This window comes from Helicoverpa armigera, chromosome 13 (genome assembly GCF_030705265.1).
Source record: "Helicoverpa armigera isolate CAAS_96S chromosome 13, ASM3070526v1, whole genome shotgun sequence".
Classification (NCBI taxonomy): Eukaryota; Metazoa; Arthropoda; class Insecta; order Lepidoptera; family Noctuidae; genus Helicoverpa; species Helicoverpa armigera.
Window position 1 is genome coordinate 11,699,031 of NC_087132.1, and position 27,332 is coordinate 11,726,362.

At 39.8% G+C, this 27,332-nt stretch overlaps 3 protein-coding genes across 10 annotated transcripts in view; 2 read left to right on the plus strand and 1 right to left on the minus strand.

Moving 5' to 3' along the window:
• LOC110381285 (muscle-specific protein 300 kDa) overlaps positions 1–16,171 on the plus strand; it is a 187,644-nt gene extending 171,473 nt beyond the window's left edge. For 7 of the 8 annotated variants that reach the window (XM_064037392.1, XM_064037391.1, XM_064037389.1 and 4 more), the window contains 9 exons: positions 6,883–7,107; positions 8,253–10,568; positions 10,734–10,922; positions 11,092–11,471; positions 12,628–12,666; positions 13,323–13,485; positions 13,771–14,352; positions 15,111–15,172; positions 15,836–16,171. In XM_064037392.1, the coding sequence (XP_063893462.1) occupies positions 6,883–7,107; positions 8,253–10,568; positions 10,734–10,922; positions 11,092–11,471; positions 12,628–12,666; positions 13,323–13,485; positions 13,771–14,352; positions 15,111–15,172; positions 15,836–16,064 (4,185 nt within the window). In that variant the 3' untranslated portion in view covers positions 16,065–16,171. The remainder of the gene's footprint in view (positions 1–6,882; positions 7,108–8,252; positions 10,569–10,733; positions 10,923–11,091; positions 11,472–12,627; positions 12,667–13,322; positions 13,486–13,770; positions 14,353–15,110; positions 15,173–15,835) is intronic. The other variant, XM_064037393.1, reaches the window with a different exon arrangement.
• A 101-nt stretch (positions 16,172–16,272) lies between these two features.
• LOC110381277 (RDS/peripherin-like protein xRDS35) lies at positions 16,273–21,049 on the minus strand. Its single transcript, XM_049840705.2, has 10 exons — positions 20,876–21,049; positions 20,087–20,279; positions 19,558–19,767; positions 19,070–19,162; positions 18,838–18,938; positions 18,637–18,736; positions 17,987–18,133; positions 17,381–17,506; positions 16,586–16,734; positions 16,273–16,360 (listed from the first exon to the last, which is right to left on the minus strand). Coding segments are annotated over exons 2-10 (1,089 nt in total). The 5' UTR covers positions 20,249–20,279; positions 20,876–21,049; the 3' UTR covers positions 16,273–16,359.
• A 680-nt stretch (positions 21,050–21,729) lies between these two features.
• The window catches only part of LOC110381280 (dynein axonemal heavy chain 2), a 52,299-nt gene continuing 46,696 nt past the window's right edge, over positions 21,730–27,332 (plus strand). Inside the window, exons 1-10 of the mRNA XM_064037538.1 lie at positions 21,730–22,000; positions 22,304–22,732; positions 22,829–23,110; positions 23,195–23,789; positions 23,993–24,197; positions 24,369–24,506; positions 26,045–26,191; positions 26,531–26,653; positions 26,850–26,944; positions 27,185–27,260. Coding sequence (XP_063893608.1) covers positions 21,871–22,000; positions 22,304–22,732; positions 22,829–23,110; positions 23,195–23,789; positions 23,993–24,197; positions 24,369–24,506; positions 26,045–26,191; positions 26,531–26,653; positions 26,850–26,944; positions 27,185–27,260 — 2,220 coding nt within the window. The 5' untranslated portion in view covers positions 21,730–21,870. The remainder of the gene's footprint in view (positions 22,001–22,303; positions 22,733–22,828; positions 23,111–23,194; positions 23,790–23,992; positions 24,198–24,368; positions 24,507–26,044; positions 26,192–26,530; positions 26,654–26,849; positions 26,945–27,184; positions 27,261–27,332) is intronic.

The following is a 27,332-nucleotide window of genomic DNA, read 5'->3' on the forward strand; positions in this document are numbered from 1 at the left end:
TAAAGGATGCCATCATCGTTCAGTCAATTAAAATTGCAATGCATTGTTGAATATCCGGTCCTAATGTTACCGTGGAATTGTGAAAAATGGTTGCAACGTCCCCTGTACGTACTTATAACTAAGGAAAATGGATAAACAGATAAATATAATGAAATACATGTGATGTATTTTTGCTAGATAACTAATTTTGAACACGTATTTTCTATCATAAAATAAAAAGTGTATAATCAAAAAATAACTTACGTCACAAAATTATTCTTCGTTCAATAAAATCTATAGCTTTATCTTAATTTGACAGTTACTTAGCCTCTTACCATATAAAAATACTCCTTAAATATCTGTTCATGTCTATTCTTCCCTAATTCTATGTCAGAAAGAGCGGAACGTCTTAATTGCGGGCGCGATATAGCGCCCTTGCTTAACAAAGTTCGTGCGGCCTACCGCGGCGGTAATCAATCAATATCACTTACATGGGCTTAAGCCAACAGATTATGGTTGATAGCTTAACTAAGGCTTAACAAAAACAGGAGTTACGTTTGAGTATTTAAGAGTAAAATGATATCTTAAGATGATATTGTGACCAGTAAGTTTGTTATTACATTTAAATGGGGCTGTCATTGAACATCTTTGGCAGCAAGGGTAATCGGAAGCCAGTAAGTCTGACAACCAGTCTTAGCTACGAGTATTGGGTAGCCCGGGTAACTGGGTAGAGGATATCAGATAGACAATTGCTCCTTGTAAAACACCGGTACTTAGCTGCATCCGGTTAGTTTGGAAGCCGACCCCAATATAGTTGGTAAAAGGCAAGACAGATGAAGAGTAAAATGGCCATACTTAAGATAGGTGTGTGTGAGTTTTAATTTAAATGGGACATTTAACACACATCATCCTTTTTATTAAAGTACATAATATCAATAAAGATATCTGAAAGCTTTCAAAACAATTTCTTAAAGTTCAATCCATACAATGTACGCCGTCGCATGTCTGGGTAGTTTCAACCCGGCTTCCATTAAGCGAATTGGCTGCACAGGCGCGCCCGTTCCATTAATATATCGCGATACACTTTAATTTAATTTAGGACGAACGATTACTCAGTAATGACTAATGTTCGTGATTATGTGCGTATTTTTAACTTGACTTTTGATTCGTAAGACTCCCCTTTTGTATGGTACAGTCATCCGGACATGAAGTGGATTCTTGGGCTGCGAAACTGGTGAACGAATTTTGATAAAATGTCCTGCTATTCGCTGATGAATAGTGATTCTTTGACATATAAGTTTCTGCATAGTCATAACGTGCTTAATATAGATTTCTGAAAAATAAGTAAACATAATTTGCCAACGTGTGGTGTCATTCTGAATGATAAAATTGCTATCACACGGATGTTGAGTAATTGTAGTTTTTCGCTGTTGCTTAGCATACATTTTTCAATTGAATTTCGATGTATTTGGGCAGTAGACATAATTCTATTAGTAACTAGATCTTTTAGGGTAGTGAAACTTTACATAAAATATATACAGCCTCCTAATATAGCACATGATTTTCGACCATCATTACAATAACTCTCACGTTCACTAACTGAAGTGAAAGTATAATGAAAGCTAATGAAACAGCTAAAATCACTTTTACTGTAGCCAATTGTGTTTGAAATTGTATGGCGTGTGATACCGTGAGAACTGTGCTGTGTTTGTAGTTGACCGGTTCTATGTGAAGTAATGTGTAAACGAAGCTTAGGTAATGTAGTACACGATTGGACGGTAGTGTTTTGTTTAGGCAAGCGATCGGAATGTGCAACAATGTGAACACCTAGTTTGCCAGTCGAAAATTAACATTACATTACAGCCTTTTTATCGTCCCACTGCTGGGTCCAGGCCTACTTTCACACGGAGAAGGATTGAGCATTAATCACCACGGTTGCTCAATGCGGGTTGGTGATTTCAGACCTAGTAGTCCAGGTTTCCTCAAGATGTTTTTATCACCTTCACCTTTTTGTCAGCCATTGGTGTTTAAGATATACCTACTTAGAATTTTCCGAATTTGATTAACACCAATTTGGGTATAAAGTGTTCATAGGCGTTTAAGTGAATTTATTTATTGCTGTGTATGCCTGCGTAGATCTGGGTCAAAATAAAAGTAAATCAAAATATCTGTATTTTTCAACAAAATTCTAAGCAGCAGTTTTTGTCAACACGCACTTTTCAAAACACAATGCTTTAGTAATTAACAAATGAAAATCGATTCTTATTGTTTACATTATTGACCCTTTTAATTACACGAAGAGTGTAGGCTTGTTTTAATTATTATAAGTAGTGGAAGTTGATAGCATCCGCGTCCTACATGGGCCCGATATTTTCCGGTTACCATCAATATTTATATAGTACTTGTGGGCATGCCTTATTTTCCTTATAATAAAGCTTGTTGTTATCCGTATGACAGTTTATTTTTGCTATAAATACACAGAGTTCATATTGTGTACCTATGTGATATGACACAAGTGACATAATACTTATTTTGTAATTCATAGTACTTTTCCAGCAAAACGCTTAAATCTTTTATTTAATAAAATCCCTTCCATTGCAAAATATTATATTTATTATGTCTTATAATCATTATAAATTTTTTATCGTTAAAATTGCATACATTGGAATATTTCTCACAGATGCCACGATGACTTTACTTGATAACATTATGCTCCGGACATTATATTTAACATGTTTACATACTGTATAGTTGTACATACATATTTACAATGCATCCTGTAGGTTACAGTTAGGTTAATAATACTGTCTGAAACCTACGCACAATGATGTATTTCTCTTCTATGGATAAATTAAAATATCACCCTCTAATCTGAAAAGTTACCTCGGGAAGTTGGGCACCTATATCAAATAGATAGATAGCAGTGAGAAGTACTTATATTTCAAGATGATAAACCTAAAGATACATATTAATGCGATTTCCTCAACCGGATCTTCTCAATATACAATATCGATTTACAAGCTGCATATCTATTTCGATAGCTACCGTGAAAGAGCGCAGATGCGCCGCGGATATGATCTAACGCACAGGAATGCGGTGCGCACGCGCCGATCCACTGTCTATGTAGTATAATCATTAGTATTGATCTGAGGAATTCTGTCCAGCTAATGAATGTGATTGTCAATTTAGATTAGATAGAAATTTGAGTAATCATGCGTTTAATTGCGTGATATCTCTGAATCTATAAATTTTGCTTACTTAGTGCTTCTTAGTACATTTTTCATTGATATTTTTGTAGCCTGAAATTGATAGCTCTAAAAATTTAAATGAAGCCTGAAAGTGCAGTCAACTGTAAAGTGTTCGTGACGTTCTCACATTTTCAAAAATGCTTAATATTTAAATTGATACCTGCTTTAAAAGAAAACCTGTTGATTTCAATATTTAGTGGATATTTTAAACGTTTTACGTATTTATGAGGTAAACAGGTTTAGTTCAAAAACGTGAACAAAACTGTTTTATAGCTAAAACCTTTAGTTTTACAATCAAAATAATATTTACGGTGACGACAATATGTTATCTAGTACAAGGTCGTGATTACACAACTTATCGCTTCCTCGTTGATAGACAGATTTGTTTAAATAGGTAACCACATTTATTTCAATGTTACAGATTAAGTCGTTTTTTAACAAAATTTTCCACGTTAAGGGCAAAAATGTGACGTCATTCCTAAAATTGGGGTTTATTTTGTCGTGGTATGGATTCCGGGAAGTGAAATAGACAAGTCTGAAACTACTTCGGTATTAGGAGACTGTGTGAGTGTGGTCCGAGGGTATGTCATGTCTACTCACCGTGCATATTTAACTACTTATCTATTTACTTTGGGTATTCAACACATTGTTCAATATATTATTAAACAAAAAATCAGAATCACTTAAGATTCAAACCGGGCTGCAAAACAACAATTTTTGAACGTCAAAATTTACAAGAGGCAGCCCCCAAAACGCCCGCCCTTCACCACTTCCTCTGTGTTTTTGCTGGGAAGAACATATGGTGGAACAAGATTCATACTTTAAAATGTATAGAAGTGGTACAGCATTAACGGACATCCCATAAGGCTTTCTCTGCCAGTAAACCTTATTTATCTAAACACAGTCAGACGGTCCCGCCATTATTTGAATTGTAAACTATTACGACTAGCACAACTACTTGCTAATTTCTTTAGTACTAATCACATTGCCGACCGGAGATAGCTCCGGTTTACGTTTCTAGCGGATATCTGGAACACTTAAGACATGAGGTTTTTCCGCGAAAACTTATAGGAAGATTGTTGCGTTTTTTCAAAATCCATTTTAGTATCAAAGTTAATGAATAGAAAATCCATTTTGTGAAATGGGAATATCTTCTCAATACTAATATCCTAAATTTGAAAAGTCTGAACCGATTTCCAAAATTCGTTCAATCTATTTATCGAGGAAAGCTACCTTTTGTCCGGACGCGCGGAGTACCGGATGTCGAAAGCTATAGTGCATAACACAATATTTACATTTTTGTTTCAAACGGAATCATGCGAAAAAGCAAGGAAACCTCAAACTACTGGGTTGTTCGACCGAAAAATCATCAATCAATCATGATACATAACAAGAATTGATCCGTGAAAACGCAGCCCATCAAATTTATAACTTCCTAACAGAATGTAGTGGACAGTTTAATTTCGCGAGCACAATGGATCGCAATGTCGGCCGAATGCATTACATGCTCCATTAGACAGCTCTCTAACTGGCTAATTCTCTCCGACCGAGCTGTTTCCGTGCGCGTGCGGTGCAAGTTGGGTATGATGGGCGATCGATCATCTGTGCGATTTTGTTTATGTAGGTATTACATGCTTGATTTATTTCTAAGTTAGATTATATTTGGCCAGTGGTTTTAATCGCGTCTAGAAGGATCTACTTCACGCATCGGATAAAAAGTAGCCTATAGTCCTCCTGGATAAATTCGGTAAATACTTAACACAGAAATTATTTTTCAAATTACATTAGTATTTCCTGAGATTATCGCGTTCAATAGAGATAACAGAGTTCTAGACAATATAAAATTAGATGGGGTTTTGCATTCGACCCATTGGAAAAAAAATATGTATGAAGTGCTGACTTAGGTCACCCTCGATAACAGTTTGGCATTAGTTAGTAGAATTACGATTAGCAACAATTATCCTATGAAAGGCGGATTGTAGAAACGTGACTGATAACCTGATAACACCTAACATTTGTATGAAATACCTAAGGATGATAATATACGCGCAGATATTTTAACTTCACGGTGGGATATAATAACATATTTTTGTTTTCTGTTTATTTTTTCTAATAACCTTGCATCTTTATAAAGAACTGAATTTATAAACATACAGCCTTACTTATAAAATAATAAGTTATACTTAAGAGATGTTTAAGAAAAAATCTTACTTATAAACGTGGCTGAAATAAATCATTTTCTTAGCAATGTCTTAAATGAGCTGTCAAATTAAGTAGCCTCACACCCTTGTTTAACCCGCTAATTATCAAAATGGCTGGATTCTTACCAGCTGATTTTTCATTTCCGGTTTATTGACAGCTCAACTTTTTAATTTTATATTTTACGGATGCCATTGTTGCCATTACACAACGTTTTGATGACAAATATTTTTTTAAGCTACCAACATTCCGGTAGTGTTGAGAAATTAGTATGTTTTTATGTCATTATCTGTTCATTATTTAAGACATGCTTGAGCAACGTTTATAGGTCAAAATAATTTAATCACTACTTAAGGCTTTAAGTAGTAATTACTTAAAACAATGCTTAGAAGATGATTTGTTGATTTTTATAAGTAAGGCTGATAATCTTTATTCGAGTCTGTATATTTATAAAATTCTTGTAATTTTTGTTTTTACACTTGGCTGAATTTTGCTAGTCCCTATGAGTGTCGCTGAAAAAAAATAGGAATGGGAAAATTCGCTACTGTACCTAACTTACAGACTAAAATATTTGCTCATACCTCCTCGATCCTACTATTTGAGCCTAACTCCTATTATGTTACGTACAAATGGGCATCAACTCAATTGAGCATTGAGCAAGCAGGTCACGAGGTCTCTAACCAATCCTGGTCTTATGAACCTACGCATACTAATACCTTAATTATGTTTATTACAATAAAACATGCGGAATACTGACAGAAAAACGATATTAAATCACTTCCTTAGTACTAAATATTGATTTAAATGTCGACGAACCAAAAATAAGTACTTACAGACTTCTAGGTAATGTATTCGTTTCGTTAAACAGATTAATTTTACGTAAAATTAATTGGTGTACGGTACAAAGATAGAATCATATTAATAGCATTTTCGTGAATGCAAGGAAGACAGTTTAATAAGGTCTCCGAATTAACTTGGTAACTGCCTTGTACCGCAAATCCAAAACAAATCCAACACATTGTTCTTATTTCCTTGTTATGGGAGACAAATGAAAACTACTATTGAGGTTTTACACACGGAATAGTGTGAAAGAATTTGTCGTGTAAACTACGGTATTTACGCCACATCACATCAATAGTAATTGGTAACAATTTATGTTTACGAGTATTGTTTATTTCTTTAAATAATTATAAATCTGTTGTTTTGTATTAAATTCTCTGGTTATGAAATATTCTTAAGCTTTTCTACGATTAATCTCAGAGCTTATGAATGCCTCTTATTTGTTCTTATTATGAAATATTATCAAGTTAATTTTAGTAACAGCTGAAGCTCTTATTACGTAAACTATTGGTATTTTATGTGCTTGTTTGATTGCGCAGTTGTCGTCGTCATTATCACAACACACATTCACCTCTTCATTAAACACTATAATTTAAAAACCTTTCTTCTTCCCCAGGCATGCTTAGAACAAGAGGCTCGCGTAGCCGAACTCCGTTCTCTAGCTGCGCGCGTGGCCGCGGAAACCGGGTCCCGCGCCTTACAAGCTGATGCTGATGCACTGGCGCGAAGGTTGCAGCTGGTGGCCGGTGCAGTGCAGGCGCTGGCTGACCTGGGTGAAGCCAGGCAGCTGGCCAGGGCTAAGGCACAGCACGCGAAGGAGAAGCTGTGTGATATGAGACAGGTGAGTTTGATGATTTTCATGATTCAGGAAAGGTGTTTAATAGAGGGGACAAATGTTCCTAAATTGCAGTCAAATGACCGCATGATAGATTCTTCGATATACAAATAGATCATTGTTTGTTAAAATGGTAAGAACAGCAACGGAAGTAGTAAATGCTAACAATAACTGACTGAAATACGTTGTTCTCGTACCATGAACTTGCCAGTCTATTCTTAGTCAGATACACATTTTCATTTCTTTATCTCCTTGATTTATAAGTTAGTCTGTAAATCATTTACTCAAGTACATCCATTCAATTGTGACGCTATAGTGTGAATGACTCAAACGGACGTTCTCTGGCAGATAGATAGGTCAAGCAATTTATTATAAAGCAAATCGTGACAGATATCAGACCACAAAGTAACTTACAAAAAGGTTTTTACTGATTGAAGGACTCAGATAAGGACCTAAAGGTGCACTTATTAAACCGTTATGTCTACTAATCAGCATAATACAGCATTTCCTAAACAGATAGCATTCGGCCCATATTCGCCGTCAGTAACGGCTGAGTCTGTGCGCCTTCGTGAATTTATTATGAACATAACGGCAGTATTGATTGCCGCGTACTTTGCACCCATAATTCTTCATGATATAGTTATTGATCGACTATTTAATACTACAGTGATAGAAGGAAAATACAATCACGCGATCTTCCAGGAATAAATCAAAAAGTTTGCAGTCTTATTAGGTATAAAAAGAATAACAGAAAAAGACAAGACCCACTTGAGGCTTTCAAGATGATTGAATACAAATCCGTGAAGCTAATCAAGTGAGCTGACCAAATCTAGACGGCACAAGAACATAAACAGTCGATAAAATTGTTTTTTGCAGATAACATTAGACATCTGGGTCAATGACCGGCAAATACTGAGTGGTCTCGATCTTATTGATAAATTGTAGCCATCAGAAATCAATTGTCACGCACAGCTGCCTAGATTCACAACCGATTGATCAAGCCACTCGTAATGCAATGATTTGCAATCGTTAGTTTGGTCTCTTATTTTTAGCTGTTCTTCTGTTATATAATCTCTCTATTTCATCATGACTTGATGATTGGCTCTTGTAATACTATAAGCAAAGTACTAAATAATCCATTCTCTTTGCAGGATCTGACCCCTGTGCACGAAGACGGTGAAATAGTCGAAGAACAACTGATCGCTCTTCGTGATAACTTAATAGCTCTGGGTAAGAGCGAGGCAGACATCGCCCCAGCGAAGGCTGAGCTCCCAGATATTGACAGAGACGTTTCCGACGAACACTCGATAGTGAGGATACTAGAACTATGGCAGGCCATGTTCAGAGATACCTTCCTCCACTACCATCGGCTATCCACCGCACTCGTCAGGTCTGGAGACGCAGCGACAGCGCTGAGACTCTGGCACGAATACCTAATAGATCTGCAATCATTCTTATCTGGCTCAGTCCCGGCTGACTACGAAAACCTTACGGAACACCGTCGACTGTGCAGGGTCCATAAGAACCTGCTCACGTCACAGAGGTCAGTTCTAATGAACGAGAACAGGGAAACAAGGAATCGAGATTTAGCAGATAAGTTTGATACGCTCACGAACCTACACAATGAGACATTAGCCAGAATAGTTGAACGACACGATGAAGTGTGCACTCGGATAGCTGCGTGGGATGACTACAAAGAAGTTTACACGGAACTACTCAGGTGGCTCAAAGAAATGGAACGAGAGAAGGAAAAGCTCCAACTCAGATACGTACACATTAAGAGGATACAGAAAATAGTTTCCAAGATACAGAATCTCTCAGATAAGATCCCTGAAGGTAGACGACAATCTGACAAATTGCTGAGTGACCTGAAGAAAGTGCTCGAATTCACGGAAGAAGCTTACGCGACATCTGTGAGGATGGAGTACGCTGGCATTGTTAAGAGGGTCGATAACCTTCAAGCTAGCCTCGACACGTGGAGAGACTTCCTGAACAGGATACTCGGCTTGATCAATGAATACGAAAACCTGACGAACAATGAACTGCACAAACTTTACTCGAAGACTCAAGAAGAAATCATGACTTACTCTGACGAAGATAAGTTATCTAGGCCACAGCTTAAGAAAGCTATTGACAGGTACTCAGAGTTAAGGATAAAGATTGTTAAAACTGAAACTCAGATCGAAGCTCTAAGCGTTATTCAGGAACAACTTAAGGAATGCTTGAGTCCTCAGGACATAAGGTTAGTGAACCAGAGGGTCTGGCAGCTGCGACAACAGCGCGCCGACCTGGAACATCAGCTGTCCATCATCATCCACCGACTGCAGGAAAGGTTAGAAGTATACACGATATTCGATTCCCGTCTCTCACGGTTTGTTGAATGGATCAGCACACTTGAAACACGTCTGGAAGCCTCAACTCAGAGCACTGAAATTGGAGCTATTGATCCACAAGACTTGATAAGAAGGATAAACTCCGAAGTTCAAGCAGAAACAGCAATGAAGGAACGTGAATTCGAATGGCTCACTGAAACTGGCTCCTCTCTAGTTGAATTATCCAAGAAAGACGAAAAGTCTTACAGTAAAAACACATCTAAACAACTAAAAGACATACAAGAACGGTGGTACAAGATGCAAGAAACTGGAAGATCAAGAATAGCTAAGATTAACGAGCTCTTGGAAACAATATCGCAACTAGAAGTACGGCTTACTGAAATTAGGATTAATCTACATTCCATAGAATCTAACTTATCTACTCCTGTTGTACTGGAGCAACTAACGACTACTGCTGTTACTGAGAAGTTCAAAGACCGCGATGACATTCACAAGGTTATTGAAAAACAGAGCGGAGAGGTCGGAGAGACTCTGAACCTCTGCGAACTTGTTTTCAACGACCCTGACGTACTCAAAGGCAACTTTGACCTCCGCAACCTTCACACTGGCGTCGACATTGTCGAAAAGATATGGAAGAACATCTGCGAGATGTCCGAACTGCGGAAGAATGCGCTCAAAGAGATCTGCAAATCCGCTGAACTGGCGCACTCGTTACTGCCTAAAGTTGAGAAGAAACTTGAATCCATTGAAAGGCGGGTGGAGAAGATTGAGACTAGGAAGCAACGGGGCGAGCCTGAAGACGAGAGTGTTTCTAAAGCTGTGATAAAGGATTTGGATGGTTTGGAAGGGGATGTGAAGCGGTTAGAGGATGCTTACAGCCGGATAGCCGCGGCTCGAGGCGTGGAGTTGCGCGGTGCTGGCGCAGATGACGGTGCGCGGCTCCGCGCGGGCGTGCGGCGCTGGCAGCAGCTGCGCGCGCGGATCATGGCTGCAGGAGCGGATCAGCATCGACAGTTCGTGGCCGCGCACGGCCGGGCGGTGGTGGCGCTGGCTGAGGCTGATGTTCGGCTGACGAGAGCGTTACATCTTGCACCTACGCCGCTTGACAAGGACACCGCTTTGAAAGAACTTGCTGTAAGTATTTCAACCACATTAAAATTTGTTTTTTAAATTTTCTTAATTAAAATGCATCGGCATCTGCAAAAGTTAACATAGTAATTTTGTTTCATCAAGTATATTTTGGCTAGGTACTTCTTTTGTTTTATAAAGCCATTTAAAATACCAATTTTCATTTTTAAGGGTGTCGAACAAGAACTCCTAGAATGCCAGGAGCTGGTAGAAGACGCAGACCGACTGGCGGCCGCAGTGTCGACAGTGTCGGGAGTGTCGGACATGGTGTCGGAGTACCGCGCTCTGTTCGCGGATGTCAGGACCAGACTAGACCTCGCACGGGCGGAGGTTGTCGGCGATGTTGATTCTGCTGTACAGGTAAATATAGAAACTTTAGGATAGCCAATTGATAAAAAAGAACAAATAAGAAAAACTTAAGAAATATATTCTTAAGTCTCAGATTCTTAACTCATTTCCTTTAGAAAGACAACGGATACTATAAAACTTATACTTATAGAATCTTACGATTGAACAATTCCTCCTTCAGGTGGACACCCTCAAATGGGAAACGGACGCTGCCCTCCAAGTAGATACCCTCACGTCCAAGGAAACCTATAGAGCAGAACTAGCCATCGCTGTCAAAGAAACATCAGAAGCATTAGACGCACTCCGAACTGCCCTGGACACACAACCTAACGAGAAGGCGAGCAGTGACGAACTTGCCACTGCCGCCAAAGAAATAGCCAAAGCTGGTGCCAAACCTGGACAGACACTAGAGCTCGCCAAGCATCTCTCAGAACTACTCCTGACGGAATGCGATGCCACAGAAGACGAGGCCATGCTCAAACAAGTTGAATCTCTCTCCCTGACCTACGAAGATCTGCTCAGCCAAGCGAAGAAACGCGAACTACAAATCAACAACTTGAGGTGAGTGTTTATCAATGAGTCAGGTTGCAAGCGATTATGGATCTTGTGCATCTGTAATTATGTGCAATTTTGGCGTCTGGTGTAATTTGAGTATCTATCCGAGTTGATTCTAACGTTATTTTTCTGGACATTTCATGTTGATGACGGTGTATAGCAATGCTACATGCTTTGATAAAATTTATTCTTTGCATTTAAGGTCATGAATTTCTTCTTCACTTTCTTCGATAAAAGACTACCTGAATGTTCTTTAAATATTCTATTCACAATGCATTTTGTTGTAAATCCAGCACCGTTGCTTCTTTTGAAGAATTATTTTAAAAATCCATAAAATTCTTCTTTGCACACTATTTCTCTATTTCCACAAAACTGTTCATAAGAATCGTATTCTTGCCTGCCTCTTAGCAAAGACGTCATTGTATGAAATGTCCGTGTATTAAAGTCTTAAATGTTGTTTATTTGATGATTGTTATATGGTAGCACTTATAGCACTGATGGCAATTGGTGACGGGGCTTAAAGCTGTTCTCAAACAGTCAATTTTGTATTGGTGATGTACAGTCGGTGACACTCTAAATTGGATCGAAGGACCAAAAAATATTGACTGAATTTGGCATTCACTTGTGAAGCTGACTGTACTTTTTTGTTGCATTTAATTATACACAAATATAAACAGTATTATTTATATAATGGATTCAATTATAAGATTATTAAATTAATGTAAAGGTGATCTCAGTAGTTGTAAATAAAATAAAAGACTGATTTATTCTACGATAAAATTTTAAATGCCGTGGAGTACACAGACTAGATGATAAAATATAGATACGCCATGATTTTGATAGTCACAAATTGTCCCTAATTTTAAACCATAATTGTAAGTCCTCTACAAAAATGTTCAATATCTGTTTTTGCCTTTTTCTGTTGATACTGAATGAAGCCCCAAAAACCTTTCTAAGCACACAAATCTTTTCAAAATCTAATTTACTCAACTCGATTGCTTTTCTATCGAGATTTCTTTCCACTGTGAATCTTGAGCACTAAATGTAGCACGCCATAAAGGCTCCTACACACTGGCGTATCGATTTTATCACGGTTGGTGTCACTTGTGTAACAGCTTCCTAACCCGGCATGCTCTAAACACATGCGTTTTTGGTCCTATAGGTTGCCCCACTCAGCGTCGTACGCGCTCACGTGCGAACAGTGAGTACTGCTTACCTAATATTTGTAGTTCAAATATTACAAACATTTCTGCTACATATTTAGATTTTTTAAATAGTATTTACTGTAGTTTTGAAGTAGATTGGATTAGTTTTAGTTTTCTATAACTGTAGATAAGATCAGTAGTATTATACATAGCTTTAAAATATTCAATAGTGTATTTTTACTTTACACAAGACTTAATTTTTTTATCTCAATTTGAGTATTTTTTGTGAATGTGTCGTGTCTTTTTAATTTATTGATCTGTGATATATTGTAGCAGGAATGGATGCGATATGCATGATGTGATATTAATCAGTATTACTGTAGTTATTGAAATAATTACACTTTTTATTTATTGGTGTATCCGCACTGCACTTTACACTGTTTTTATTAGCTTTTTACTATGGGAAAATATATGTTCATGTGTAGTTCTGTCTGTTTTATACAAATTATTATATGTACAAATTATATTTATTTCATTTTTTGTAAAATTGTGATGTCCTGTTTGTTCAAAGATTTAAAGTAACAATAAGTTTGGCTTTTTGAAAGACTAGTTTAATATTCATAATTCCATTTAAATAGTCCCGTTTAAATTGGCTTTATTTGCTAACTTTGTTCCTTTGGTCCGGTTTGTGACGTTGTGTTCTCCAACGCAGTGAGTCCGGCCGGCTGACGTGTCCGCTGTGCTCGGAGCGCAACTGGAAGCAGTTGGACAATGACCTGTGGCGGCTGGAGCAGTGGCTGCAGTTCGCTGAGGCTACTGATGATGCCAGGACCGGACCGCCTGAGCAGTATGATGCGCTTGAAGATGTTATACAGGTATGTAGAAAGAAAGATAGTGATTTTTAGTCAATTTTATTTATTATCCTGCTGCTATTATTATACTTTTATTCAAGGTAGACGCAAGTCTTCTGCATATATCTCTATCTGATGTGATTTCAGGAGTGGCGTTCTTTCGATCATATCGTCTATCATAAAATTCACCGATTTATTGATACTTCAGGCTGAAAACATTCCACTGATAAATGATTTCTTCATTTCTTCCCATTACATATCCATACCACATTGTTATTACTCTATTAAGTTACCTTTTTCTTCATACAGGATCACCGTGAATTCCTCCTGGACTTAGACTCGCACAAATCGATAGTAGTATCCCTAAACGTGGTGGGATCCCACGTGGCCGCCCACGCTCGCTCCGGCGCCGCCGCCGAGCGAGTCCGCGCCCGCCTTGCTGCAGACAATGCGCGCTGGGACACCGCCTGCCGACGGGCTCACGACTGGCAGGCACAGCTACAACGAGCACTGCTACACAACCGACAGTTCCACGACATCGTAGTGGAGTTAGTCGCTCAGTTAGCGGCGGCTGAGAAGACTGTGCGAGCGAGAGAACCGCTGCGTTTAGGACGTGAGCCAGCTGAACTGCAGCGCGACTTCCGACGGTTTGCGGAGTTGCGTGATGAGTTACGACGAGCGGAGCCGAGAGTCTTAGCATTACACGAGGCAGCAGCCTTGCTAGCGCCAGGAGCAGGCCCTCACACGCGACTCTCGGAGCTGCGACTACGGCTGCAGTCTCTCCGCAAGCTGTGCTCGGTGTACGCGCTGAAGCTGGGAGCTGCGCTCGCGCACCGCCCCGCCGGCAGCATGCACGGACTCGCTGCCGCCGCCGCCACGCTCGCGCCACAGGTATGTACTCATTAGCAATCACTTAGATAGGTACAGCTCTAGCACATAACGGACGAACTCATTCTGTAATTACTGTAACAATTTTAACATACACAAAAAAGGCACTAAAAATATTATTAATTTTATTGAACTTAAAAATATACAAAATACTTTACGATTAACACACCACCATTATGTGCTACAGCAATTACTTGTTTACCTTGATACCGACTGCAGTAAATTAATAATACCTTACAAAAAATTAAAACAATAAATTAACTGTAAAACATTATGAAAAATAAAGTCCAACATTATAGTATTTTGCCTCACCCACGCTTCACCTGCCACAGCACAATACGGCAGACACAAGCAAGCTTTGATTTGTAACACAACATGTAAACAGTTTTACTGACAACTTACATAGAACATAGATAAGACTCCAATAGATTTGTTGACAGAATTTGATGAAATAGTCATACCCTTATTTGAATTTGCCATGTTAACGCTACACTGATACCTACAAAATCAAGCTTCACTGGCATTCGAAATGGCTTCTTTTGACAATTCTACAACATACATTGCATCTTCTGCTATCACGCAGACCAAACTATTCAATCAGAGAACGCAAAGCATGTCGCTGAAATGTCAAAGTGACAGCTGTCACAAATGTCAGTGTCATTTACAAAGTATCCGTGTAGCGTCAGCAAGGCAGTAAGTGTAGGTAAGAACACGTTAAGTAGTGGCTTCGCACGTATGTTGACGTATTTTGTCGTTCGTAGCTAATGGAGGAGGACGAGGATGAACTGTCGGCGTTGCACCTTCCGCCGCTCGACGAGACACAGTAAGTACACTCGCGTAGTATTTGTAGTCAGTGATGCACTTTTGATGCTCTGAGATTTTTTACACTACGTATTGAGATAATATTCCTAAGATGATGAATGAGTGATGGGAATGTAAAATTATATGGCGATGATGCCAGGAGTGACGAGTATAAAACTGAAAGAATGACAGACATAATACTAAGGATAGATGTATCTTGTGGATGACAAGGAAGCGGATGATGAAATTACAGTTGACGGAAATTAATGAGAGATGTGGCATAAAAGATATTTGCTAGTACCAAAGTAATACGTCAAAAGTGTATCATATTTATAAAAATAGTTTGAACGCCTAACCACCTCTTATTTTGCGTAACAGTTTTCCAATGTAGTCTAGTCAATTTCTATTAATTTTATTTTCTCTCTAAGTGAAAAAAAAAAAAACTCCAAAATCTCTCTCTTGCGATTATTTTCTGTCCTATTTCAATCTTACTTTCTCTTACGAAAATATTGAAGTCGCTTTTGCAGTTGACGTGTAATATAGCAATTAAGTCCTGAATGTAATTCAAATTACCGAAATTAAAAAAATAAAATTTGCATTTAGACGAACAATCTTACACTAATTCTCAACTGCAAAAACGGCTCACTTCCAACCAACAATACTAAAGAATACCTTATTTCTCCAGACCGGTAGTGGATGATGCGTCCCCCGGCGACGAGGAGGGCTCGCTGTTCGGCCTGCAGCGCGGCCTGCGCTTCGTGTGCCGCGTGGCGCGAGCCTCGCTGCCCTTCCAGGCGCTGCTGCTGCTGCTGCTGGGAGCTGCGGCCCTCGCCCCCAGCGCCGCGCCCGACTGCCGCGCCCGCCACCCGCTGGAGCCCGTGCTGCGCTACCCCGACGGGCCTCCGCCCCTCTAGCCACACACACATTCCATCGCGCCCATATCGACCGCGCTACGTTACTTAATTATTAGCCCTAAGGACTGTTTATAAAACGTCGAAAATAAAGCCTTTGCATTGATTCACTTTGCTGTTTTATTTACATGATATTTACAAAATTATTGTCTATTCACTTCACAATTGGAATAATAACAGAATTTTGTGCCTTATAGACTAGCAATATGAAACTTTAACTGTCATCTCACTTTATAACCCCGCACAACACACGCACAACTGGGTCTTTTCCACACAAGCGTTCTTCAAAAAGGTTCTGCCTGAAAAGAAACATGATGTTTTAAGAAAACCTAACCAACAAGACATACAGACGACCTTATAAAGGTCGCCGGAAGACGCTGGATGCAGGTCGTTTCCAACCGGTTTCTGTGAAGATCTAAGGGCAGTGGACGTCCTACGGCTGGAGATGATGATGAACCAAAATATAACCATTTCAAAGTATACCGTCTTTAAATAAAAACTTCATAATACACATTGCGACTTACTAAGACAAGTAAGGATAGCTGGTCCTGGTCCGGAGGTAGGTGTGTCTCCGGCGAGTGCGGCGATGTGTCCAGTTGGCGGTGTACGTACCGCCCACCGCGCTCGTACTCGAGCATCCCTCTCGTAGCTCTTCCCGACTTGAGCTGCCTCGCTGGAAAACGACAAAAAATTTGATATTGCAAGTGCTAGTACAAATATTAAAGAATGGGGTTTACACCTCAAATGCAAACATTGTAACAATAGTGGAATCAAAACAATAATAAAACAGTAGTTAAAGGTAAATGATCACACAGCTGATCAAACATAAGTTGTGATTGTTCTTATTCGAATGGGACAGCATCAGTTAATTCAACAGAACCATAAGTTTTAACTTGTTGAAGCGTTTGCCTGTTTAATTAATATGGTAGGTTAAACAAAGATGTACAAGAACTGAAATGATGATCGAAATCTTGCGAAACAGAACTTGGATTAAAAAATAATTCTTAAAAAAGAAACTAAACAACACGCTTTTAGCACGTCTGTCATATTGGGGAGGCTGCCATTTTGGGTTTGTAATGGCTTTTCTTAGCTAGACATATATTGTCATCAGAACCCAGAGCGTGTGCAAAATTTAATCCTAATCGAAGACCAGGAAGTGGGCCAAATTAAGATTCCAAGATTTTCTTACATAGGTACATAGTTACAAGTGAAGCGTGTTAAAAAAGAAAATAGGAAAAAGCTGGTCCTCTCAGGAACCTAATACTTTAATAGGTTCATATAGAAATCCTATCTCAAAAACAAAGTGACACGCGACATACCGGTCCGGACATCTGTACGGGCAGCGAGCCGAGCAGCACGGCGGGCCCCACGCCGCTGCAGTCGCCGCGCAGCACCGCCGCCCGCGCGCTCGTGCGGAGTAGCTGCGTCAGCACCACTATCAGGATCTGTGGGGGGAACGACAGGTTGATGTAGTGGAAATTTACTAGAGTTCAGAGTACGTAGGAGTCATTAAAAATGGTTCAGGTCTGACTTGTTGCACTGACTGAAGAAATCCCCAAAACTTGGGTGATTTTTATTTCCTACCATTTGATAAAGCCCCGTAGGAAATTACAAACTGTAGGACTGTGACATTTGGTTCTGTCCCACGGGACTATATCAAAGGATATGGTCCTTAGGAAGACCTTATTATTGAGTTCTTAGCAGCAGTAGTTAGGGTCTAGCTGTTATTCCATAATTGATTCCATAAACATAAATTTTACTGCAACGTTGGTGTTTCCGAAAAGTTAATTGAAGAAATGGGTATATTATCTGTAGAGTCGATAAATGCAACGTAGCTACGTGCTAAAGCGACAGCAGCGGCGAGCTCTCCGACCACACCTCGGCCACTCCACCTGACACCTGTACAGCAGGCACATGCTACGTACTTGGAAGAGGAAGACGAGCATGTTGAAGCACTGCAGCGCGAGCAGCGCGCGCGTGAGCGGCGCCCGCACCGCCTCCACGCAGCCGCGCGTGTGCAGCGACGCCGACAGCAGCGGCGAGCTCTCCGACCACACCTCGCGCCACTCCGACTGCAAACATACCTCATATTACCACGGATTACGAGGAAAACATATGAGCTGTAATGGCGACTCCAAACTATTGCCGAGAATTCACAAAATACCGACACTGATCGGGGCACAGGCGTAAATATGCGAAAACACCCGCGAAAACCATCCACATTCTCGTTCATCCTCGTTATGCCTCACATAAATTCGCGAATTCTCAGCAATAGTGTGGAGACGCCATTAGATATAGAAGAAACTGGTGGTGTGGTGAAAACTCAAAAATATTTTAGGTTTTACAACACAAATTAAATTCAGCCCTATGTTCACCTGGGTTGGAATTTATTAAGATGAGCGCTAAGAACTAGTCGATAAGATAGACCTATAAACTCCAATTCCAATCCTCATATAGCATCCAATTTTGAACCATCTAGTAGCATCTAAGTAGTAATAGGTACACGTCTACGTAGATTTGTAAATTATTAACGATCCTGAACAAAGAAGATACTCCAATAATATAAAAACGATACCTGTTGTAAGGGGTCGTGGTAACACGGTGCCAGCACTCTCGGCGTGCAACAAGAGTACGGAGACACAGGGGGCAGTACCTTCCCGTCAGCCCCCGCCAGCCTTGGTGGGAAATGAAACGTAAAAGTTGAACTAGTTTAGCTAGGCAATTGAAGGGAAAGGATCTGAAAGTGGCTCACACTAATAAAAATAAATAAGCTTACTTCATAACTAGTTCTGAGCCTTCGTTTAGAAAGTCCATGTTTATCCATGGTATGTCGTGCCAATCTGTTGGTTTGTCTGCTCCGCAGCAACTTAACTCCACCTAGTTCACGGGAAAAATATAATTAAAATCCTCTAATCCTCCGTAACTATCATGAAGAAGAAGTCTTATACTAAGATCACATACGTAAATTACAGTTCACAGGTGAATTAACGTTGTTTCATTTCACTTACCTGCATGGTATCCAAGAGCGCTTTCCACGTGGGTTCCGTCAAGTACTGTGATATTCCGATACGCAGTGACGAAGACAGCTCCTTCATCAGAGCCTGCAATCAGACATGCTCATTGCAACGCTGTTCTTGTTATTATAACTACTTCAAGCAAAGCCTAGTTTCCTCAATAAATGGGCTATCGAACACAGGGATTTTTTCAAATCTACTGATTTACTAATTTACCAAAAAGTATCAACGGGAGTTACCGCGGCTCTGGTACATAAAGGGCTTAAGAAGGAACATGATGGGTTTTAGTCAGTAAGACTGTGACACTGTCTCACGCCGCTAACCCACAGAGAAAGGGGTAATTTGAGGACCCCATTAAAAAATACTAAAAAGTATAAACATAAGCCGCAACTCTGACAGTACCACAGTAAAAGGGCTGAATCACTTTCTATGAAACAGGATACTGTAACGCATACCGGAAAAAAACCACCTTCCTTCCTTACCTTCAAGGTCCCCCTACAAGCAGCATACACGAGCATGCCATTAGCAGCCACCAGCGACCCACTGAGCATCCACACGCTACTGACAAGCGTGGCCCTCTTCCAGTGAGGACACTTCAGCAGCACGGCGATGAGCCGCAACCCCCCGGTGTAGTGCAGCTTCATGCCGTAAGCTTGGAACAGGATCAGACCGTAGAGGAGGAGGACTGTTACCTGGACATTGGTAAATAGAGAAAATTATACTAGCTAGATCGAAACTACCCAAACAAAGTTTGTCTTATAATACCACCCCACTAATAAGTAGGTATGTCATTATACATATAAACGTTCCTTTTTAATCATTCTATCTATTTAAAAAAACGCATGAAAATCGGTTGCGTTGCGGGTGGTTTTGAAGATTTAAGCGTACAAAGGGACATAGTGATAGAATATAGAGATAAAGGGACAGGGATATAGGCACGTAGGGATATAGGGACTTAGGGTTATAAGAACAGAAAAAGTATGTTTTATACTATGTATAGTGACGATTTACCTTATGTATATGCTTAAGCAGCAGCATGACCCGGAGACTGGTGTTGTAGCAGAAGATGACCATGCACAAGGAGACCACGAGCTGGGCGATGAGCAACGCGCGGAGCACCCCCGCCAGCCGCGCGCGGCCGTCTCTACTGAACGCGAACACGCCCCACGCCATCCAACATTTTGTTGGAGCATGCTAGCTGCCTCTGAGGACGTAGCCAGGGAAAATTAAATTGATTGAAGTTGGGCAGTGTATGAAGTAAACGGATCTCGAGCAGCACCTGTGATTTTGTTGTCTAACCGACACCAGTTACCAGTCGAGAGAGTGAAATCTAAAATATGACTCGTTCTAAATATCCTAAGCCTCCGCCTCAGTGGAACCGCAGCCTAAATATAGCATTTTGCCAACTATGTTGGTGTCGGCTAACAGACTAAACGCATGTACTTGAGCTGCTAAGTATTAGGTATACACATTTTGAACATCTTTGGCAGTCGTTACGGTTAGTCACAAGCCAGTAACTCTGACAACCAGTCTTAACAAGGATGAGTGGGTTGCCCGGGTAACTAGGTTGAGGGGGTCAGATAGGCAGTCGCTCCTTGTAAAACATTGGTACTCACCTGCATCCGATTAGACTGGAAGTCGACCCCCAACATAGTTGGGAAAATGGCTAGGCACGAATACACGTTAGTTTCGTGTGTATGTATCCCCGCGCGATGATTTTAACTAGCCCGGTAAACGGGATGGTGCTCAAATAGGTTGTGCTTGAAACCCGAAGTCTTTAATTATTTAATGAATACTTACATCCGATATAACATCACACTATAATCACAAATTCCTTGACCAGAACAGCTTAATTATGACAATAATCACGGGCGAGTTTGACCATTCGGCCAACTAGATTGTTCAATCTTATATTGCACTAGACTTATCGAGTTTTCACCGAAGGTAAGTACCTAGTTAAATAAACTGAAGACCGCACATTCACAACCAACAACCGGAGTTTCCCTAAACTTTACATTCCTGTAGGAACATTTTTATCTATTTCTCACAACAATTCAAGGAAAGGGGATAATGACAACATAACTTTGACGCTAACCAGAAGCTTAAAACCTTCGGCTCAAAAAGTTTTTAGAAAATAAGGTCACTAACTGAGTCTATGCCGTCTACGAATTTATTAAAATACCTATCTTTTGAGTGACTTTTAACTTATTTTCATGGCCTAGGGACATAGGATAAGATGTCGTTCTCGTGCACTTCTAAAAAAAAATTACGTGTGTTATTCGGGCTAGAATAGGCACTCCTTCCTACCATGTTAACTGTGTATGTAAGTCTGTTTGTTGTTTATTCGTCTAAGTTTTCTGAGTCGATTCGGTTATAAACGTGGCCATGTCTACATGAGATATTGCTTTAAAATGCCAACAAAAGTTGGTCAGGATATTAAAAAGATGAGAACTCTTAGCCAAGTATATTGTAAGCATGATACATAATAATCATGATAATGATAAGCCCCACAACAACACATTTTTAGCCGGCGCATGTAGCCATGCAACGTTAAATCGATATTATATCCAAACTCCTTGCGATCATTGCAGTTGCTGGCTGAATACAACTCTCATAATCGCAATAAAAATAAATAAAACACAAAAAGGCGGGAACCTTTCAAAAAATTTGACATTCTATTGTTTTCTGTCGAAAACATAGAATAAAAATTGATTGAATAATATTAGTTTTCACGTTATTAATTGTGTTAATTAAGCTGGTGATTAGTTAATTAGTGTTAGTTGGTAATCGCCAATATGGCGGAGGCATTACCGGAGGATGCCCCGGAGTCGGCGGCGCCGGCGCCGACGGCGGCCGAGGAGAAGAGAAAACGGCCGAAGATAGCCTGGAGCGATGACTTGAGTCATGACTCTGAAGAAGATAGAGGTATGTTTTGTTCTATTCAAACATGTTAAAAGTTTGGTACCTGCAGTTTGTACTCTCAGTTGTTAGTTTGAAGTAGGTAATATACTTACTTACATAATTTAAACGTTTCATAGAAGAGGATAATTTGCCAATTGCAAGTTGCTCTTCAATATGATGCATTTTACAGCAAATTTCGAATACATTTTTCATCCTACCAACGGAAGGATTTAATTTTCACTGAAAACTTTTGATTCTGCAAACTTGAAAACATTACTTTTTTCTAACAAGAGCACACTTAAAACATGTACTAAATATATTTTACAGAACGCGAACGCCTAGCCCAACTCGAGCGCGAGCTAGCCGAAACCCCCGTCAAACCTATTTACGAGCCAGAAGAATTAGAAAAACTGAAGTCCTATATTATGAAGATGACCACTATCTACGACCTTCGCCCTGAAGACTGGACTGAAGATGCCATCCAGCACATTGAGGATTGGATTCTGGAACCCAAGAACTTGATCCTATGCATCTATTTCAAGGGAGATAAGCTAAAAGCTGGGCCAGAAATTCCCACGTCTCCTGTATATGATTTGACATATTTTTTAAGACCTCCAGATTTTGTCTTCAAGGCCGAGACTTTCCATGATGATATTATATTCGGGACCTTCATTGATTCTATAGAGTCAAATGTGATTAATATGATGGAGTTCGTTTATGCCCCGTATTTCTTTGCTGTTAATACGTGGCCTGATAGTAAGTACGATTTGATGCCGTAAAGAGATAAAATTGCTTTGTATCTTCTATCATTAATTTGATGTCATTGTTCCGTAAACTTTTTCTTTTTTTCAGGTGTCAAAAGCGAGTTCTGCACCCACATCCACACATTTCTCGCTAAACTAACAGACATGTACTACAAGATGTTAGGACTGACCGTCTTATACATTCCTCGAGAGGGTCAAAACATGTCGTTCGAGAAGGCCAGTGCTGACCGCGAGCTGGTCAAGAGGCTAGAAGGCGTTGTGGTCTACTGGACCCATCAGATAAAGTCGTGTTTGGAAGACCAGGCCTTTGTGGCATCTCAAAAGGAGTTGCTGTGCCCTAGCGATGAATATGACTTTTGGATTTATAGACGTGAGTAAAATTATGCTTAGAATCTACCAATCGACCATCTAATGTCGTCTTTTATTTGATGTTATCCGTTGCTTCAAATTCCAGATGAAAACCTGAACGCCTTACTGCACCAGCTCAAGAACCCAGCAGTGAAACACATCACCAAGATCTTGGTCACCACTCACTCCACATTCATCCACCAGTTCCAATCTCTCTGCGAAGATATAGTGCAGAAGATTGGAGAAGCCACCTCTAACATAGAGTATCTTCAAGTCATCAAGCAACCCTGCGCTGTACTCGAGTGTGTGGTGGATCCTGACGAAATAGCCAAACATATTCCACATATTATAAACTTATTTCGTTTCATATGGCTGGAATCTCCAACATATAACTCCGAGACGAGAATCACGAATCTGTTCAAAGCTCTGAGCAATCAGATCATTATTTTGTGCCGAAATTATATTAAACTTGATGAACTCTTCGATGGGAACACGATTAAGGCTTTGGGGGAGTTTACCAAATGTATAGAATGCTGTAAGAAGTACAGAGAGATATATGACCTAATGGCCGAGGCACATAACGACGCGAACCCTAATAGCTGGGAGCTGGACACAGGGTCCATCTTCAACTATATTGATTCCTTCATACAGAGGTGCTTCGATATGCTTGATGTTTGTAACTGCATGATTATTTTCGGAAGGTGAGTGTTCAATGTTTTTACAGTAATCGTTGGAAGCTTGACTTTGGTAACATGGGAAGCATACGATTGTATGATTACTTTGTGTAAAGCCATTGGTTACTATTGATTTCCTTGAGTAAATCATAAGGGGAAAAATTTACAATAAGTAAAACGAAAAAAAAAATAAGCATGATGACCATCATATTTCAAACAATATTTTTCAGGATCAATGAGATGGAAAATATAAACAAGCCATACTTCGCTGGTGCCCGCGGCGACCAGTTCGAAGCAAAGTGCGAAAAGATAGAGCGTATGTTCTTTTCAGCCCTGTTGGACGTGAAGGGAGTCGGTAACACCATACTTGACGTGCAGGCACCGTCCTGGTACGATGATATACTCGCTTTCAGGACTATTATCAAGGACATTGAGGTATGAAAGAAACTTATGAACTTTATGTTTCTTGCTTAGATATCTTATAAGCGAAGAATTGAATCAAACTTCAAGGCTAAATCCTGTCCCATAGATAGAACAACTTTGTGATACGACATGGATCTCCACAATACTTCTAAAACCCTTTACACTTAGCTTGATTAATTGCAGATTATAATAGAAAACCTCGTGGACACAGTGTTTGAAGGAGTCAATCATGTAGAAGAAGCTGTGGTTGCTCTCTATTCACTCAACAATTACTCCAAACGGAAGAATCTGAAACGTGTCTTCAAAAGGAAGACTGCAGAGGTACGGCATATCTTAGTCCTGGTTAGGAAGCCAGCTAGATTCAAGTCTTGATATATAAAGCAGATTCTAACTGCAAAGTTTTAAGTTTCAGTGACCAGGTTCCATAATAACGATGAGATATTGCTTGTGTTAGACTAACTTTCTATCAACCATCATGACTTCCACCAGCATCTATCCAGAAGCATTTGAGGAACATACTGATGTAGAAGGTCTTTTCGACCATTCTCCTGACAATAATCTTTGGCTTATTATATTCCTGGTGACTAATAACTTAAAAGTCGACAAATGTTGGCAACAAATAAAATAACTTGGCAGCGATTAAATATTTTTGCGACTAATAAAATATGTAAGGTTCAAAATTAAGGGTGTTATAAAAACTAAAAACTAGCAGCTGCGTTTGGGTAGCAAATAAACTATACCAGTCAATTGAAATATTAGGTGAGGAGCTATTTATAATGACTTGGCGACTAATAATGTTAGTTAGGTGGCAAAGATTATATGTTACCAACTATTTCGTGCCGACTAAAAACCCAGTTTCAGGCTTCGCTTTGTGGATAGCTCTAAATATTAAAAGGAGTACAATAAAAAGGAATAAGAGTTAAGTATTAATATTGTGTATCATAATTTCATGAAAACGGCGGAAGGTGCGGTGGTATTATCTCACTTGGCGCACTATGAAGATGGTAGAATTTAATTTGTATTCATTTTATTTAGCATATTGCCATTTATAACCTTCCATTAAAAAAACATTGTATTAAAAATTGAAGTTAGTGACGAAAACGAATCGCTGCAAAACCGACTCCACGTAGTCTTGTCTGCCCTACCCCTAGAGTGCAATTCAAAACCGCGTAGGCGCGGAGGGGCGAGGCGGCCTGCGAGCTGAGGCGCAGGTAGTTTTTACGCTCGCCGCCGCGGCTGAGGCTGGCCGGCCCTGCCGGCCAGCAAGCCGAAGCTGCGGTGGTGAGCGTGAAAACCATCTGCGACAATAAGCTCGCATGGGACCGCCCCGGAGCCCCGCAGCGCCGAAGCCGTGACAGAAGTCATGCTTGCTGCATGTTGCATGCTTACTTCTATGCTATTCACCTATAATTTTGAAAATAACAGCCGCAAAATATTTTTTCTTCATGCCATTTTAGACTTTATTTAAAGCTATTAAAAAGTCGCACAATATATTTATAATATGAGCTAGTTTATATTTATTCTTCATCCAAACAATTTTAAATAGAACCTGATTTGTATTATTTATGAATGCCCATTTTCTATTTTGTTGTCATCATTAAGTTTTCGTTTAGATATTAATTCAGTCGCCAAAAGAAAAACTTGATGCTAGTTTAAATTAAAACGGACCTCATAACTGATATATTAATATGCTACCTTTTACTTATTATGATACTCCTTTTTAGCTGCCAACCCATTATAAATGGTACCCACTCTATTATTTTTTAAAACCTATATTCGTTTTACTTAGTCGCCGCGTTAAATACATGCCTGCATAATCTTTTCAAACAAACGAATAATACCAAAGCTTTGCTCCTCAGATGTGGGCGATGTTCAGCGAGGAAGTTCAAGAGGCAAAGAAGGACATGGTATCAACGCGTGGCTACTATCCAGCAGACCTGCCCTCGTATGCGGGCAGAGCTACCGTGCTGAGGATGAGGAAGAACAGGCTCATGTATCTTAAGAATGTAAGGTTAAAACTGACATAAGTGGAGTCGTAGCATAGGTAGTAGTATCATACTGAGAAGTCATGGTGGCCTCATGGTTACAGTGGCGCATCTATTGTTTTCTTTTTTTTACGTACCCTTTATAAACTTCCTCATGTACAATCCCGTAGGTACTTTTAGTATAGGTACACCCTTTTGTGTTTCACTACCAGTACATAAGAAAGTACCTTTAAGGTACCTATAAGGTAGTACATAAGGAAGTTCATAGTTTGACTGCCTGTTTAATATTATGTGTACGATAGGTGGGGATATACCTAACCACAAAGCCTGAAGACTGTTTACTTTTCTAAAATCTAACAGATAATGACAGACGCATCAGCGTGGCTGCTACCGTGCAGCAACTCGGAAGACGTGATCATGCACGTGAACAGACTCATGGGAGCCATCGACGTCGCCATCAGGGAACTCTGGATATCTTGGACGGTAAGCCTTCAACAAGAGAGGCGTTTTTTGTTCTAGTAAAACATAATTCCGTACAATTTGTGAGTCAGTCATTGCTCCTTGAAGCTACATAGGCACTTGAACATCTTAGAAAACAAAATAAGCGTTTTGAAAATTGGAGCAACAAATATTTAAGACTCAAAAGTATTATAAATAAATGAAATGACAATACCTCCAGCACAACTTGGATGAGAAATGTGGCGCGGGACTCAACAAGACCCTGATGAGGAAGAGCGCTGAGAATCCGGGATTGTTGGAGTGCAACATCGATATGTGAGTACATGTAGTAGTGATAATGTGTGATGGATAAAGGGTCTTAAACTGGAATAAAATAATAAAATCTGAGAAATGCTAGAGAAATATACCAGTCGAACATAGCACATCTTCCTATTTCAGGTATCGGTTAAAGATTTACCTTCTCCTGAAAGTAGAAGTAATTTTCATGCTATACACCAAAATGGAAGTCAGTATTTAATATTGACAAGTAAATAATAAGTGGTTTGTTAATTTTAGAAATATCCTGGAGCTGTGCAAAGAGGCGGCACATTGGGAGAACTTGTGTATGGATATACCAGTACACGCTTTTCAGGTAGGTGCCATCTGGAATACATAAGTCTGAAAAATGAAACTAAAAATGCTCTTCTATCTGCCGTTATCTCAC

Coding starts and splice junctions, on each gene's coding strand:
- LOC110381277 (XM_049840705.2), bottom strand. CDS start 20,248: ATGGCGTGGGGCGTGTTCGCGTTCAGTAGAGACGGCCGCGCGCGGCTG. Junction 19,768..20,086: donor TGCTTAAGCATATACATAAG/GTAAATCGTCAC, acceptor ACCAATGTCCAG/GTAACAGTCCTCCTCCTCTA. Junction 16,735..17,380: donor CCGTACAGATGTCCGGACCG/GTATGTCGCGTG, acceptor GTCGTTTTCCAG/CGAGGCAGCTCAAGTCGGGA.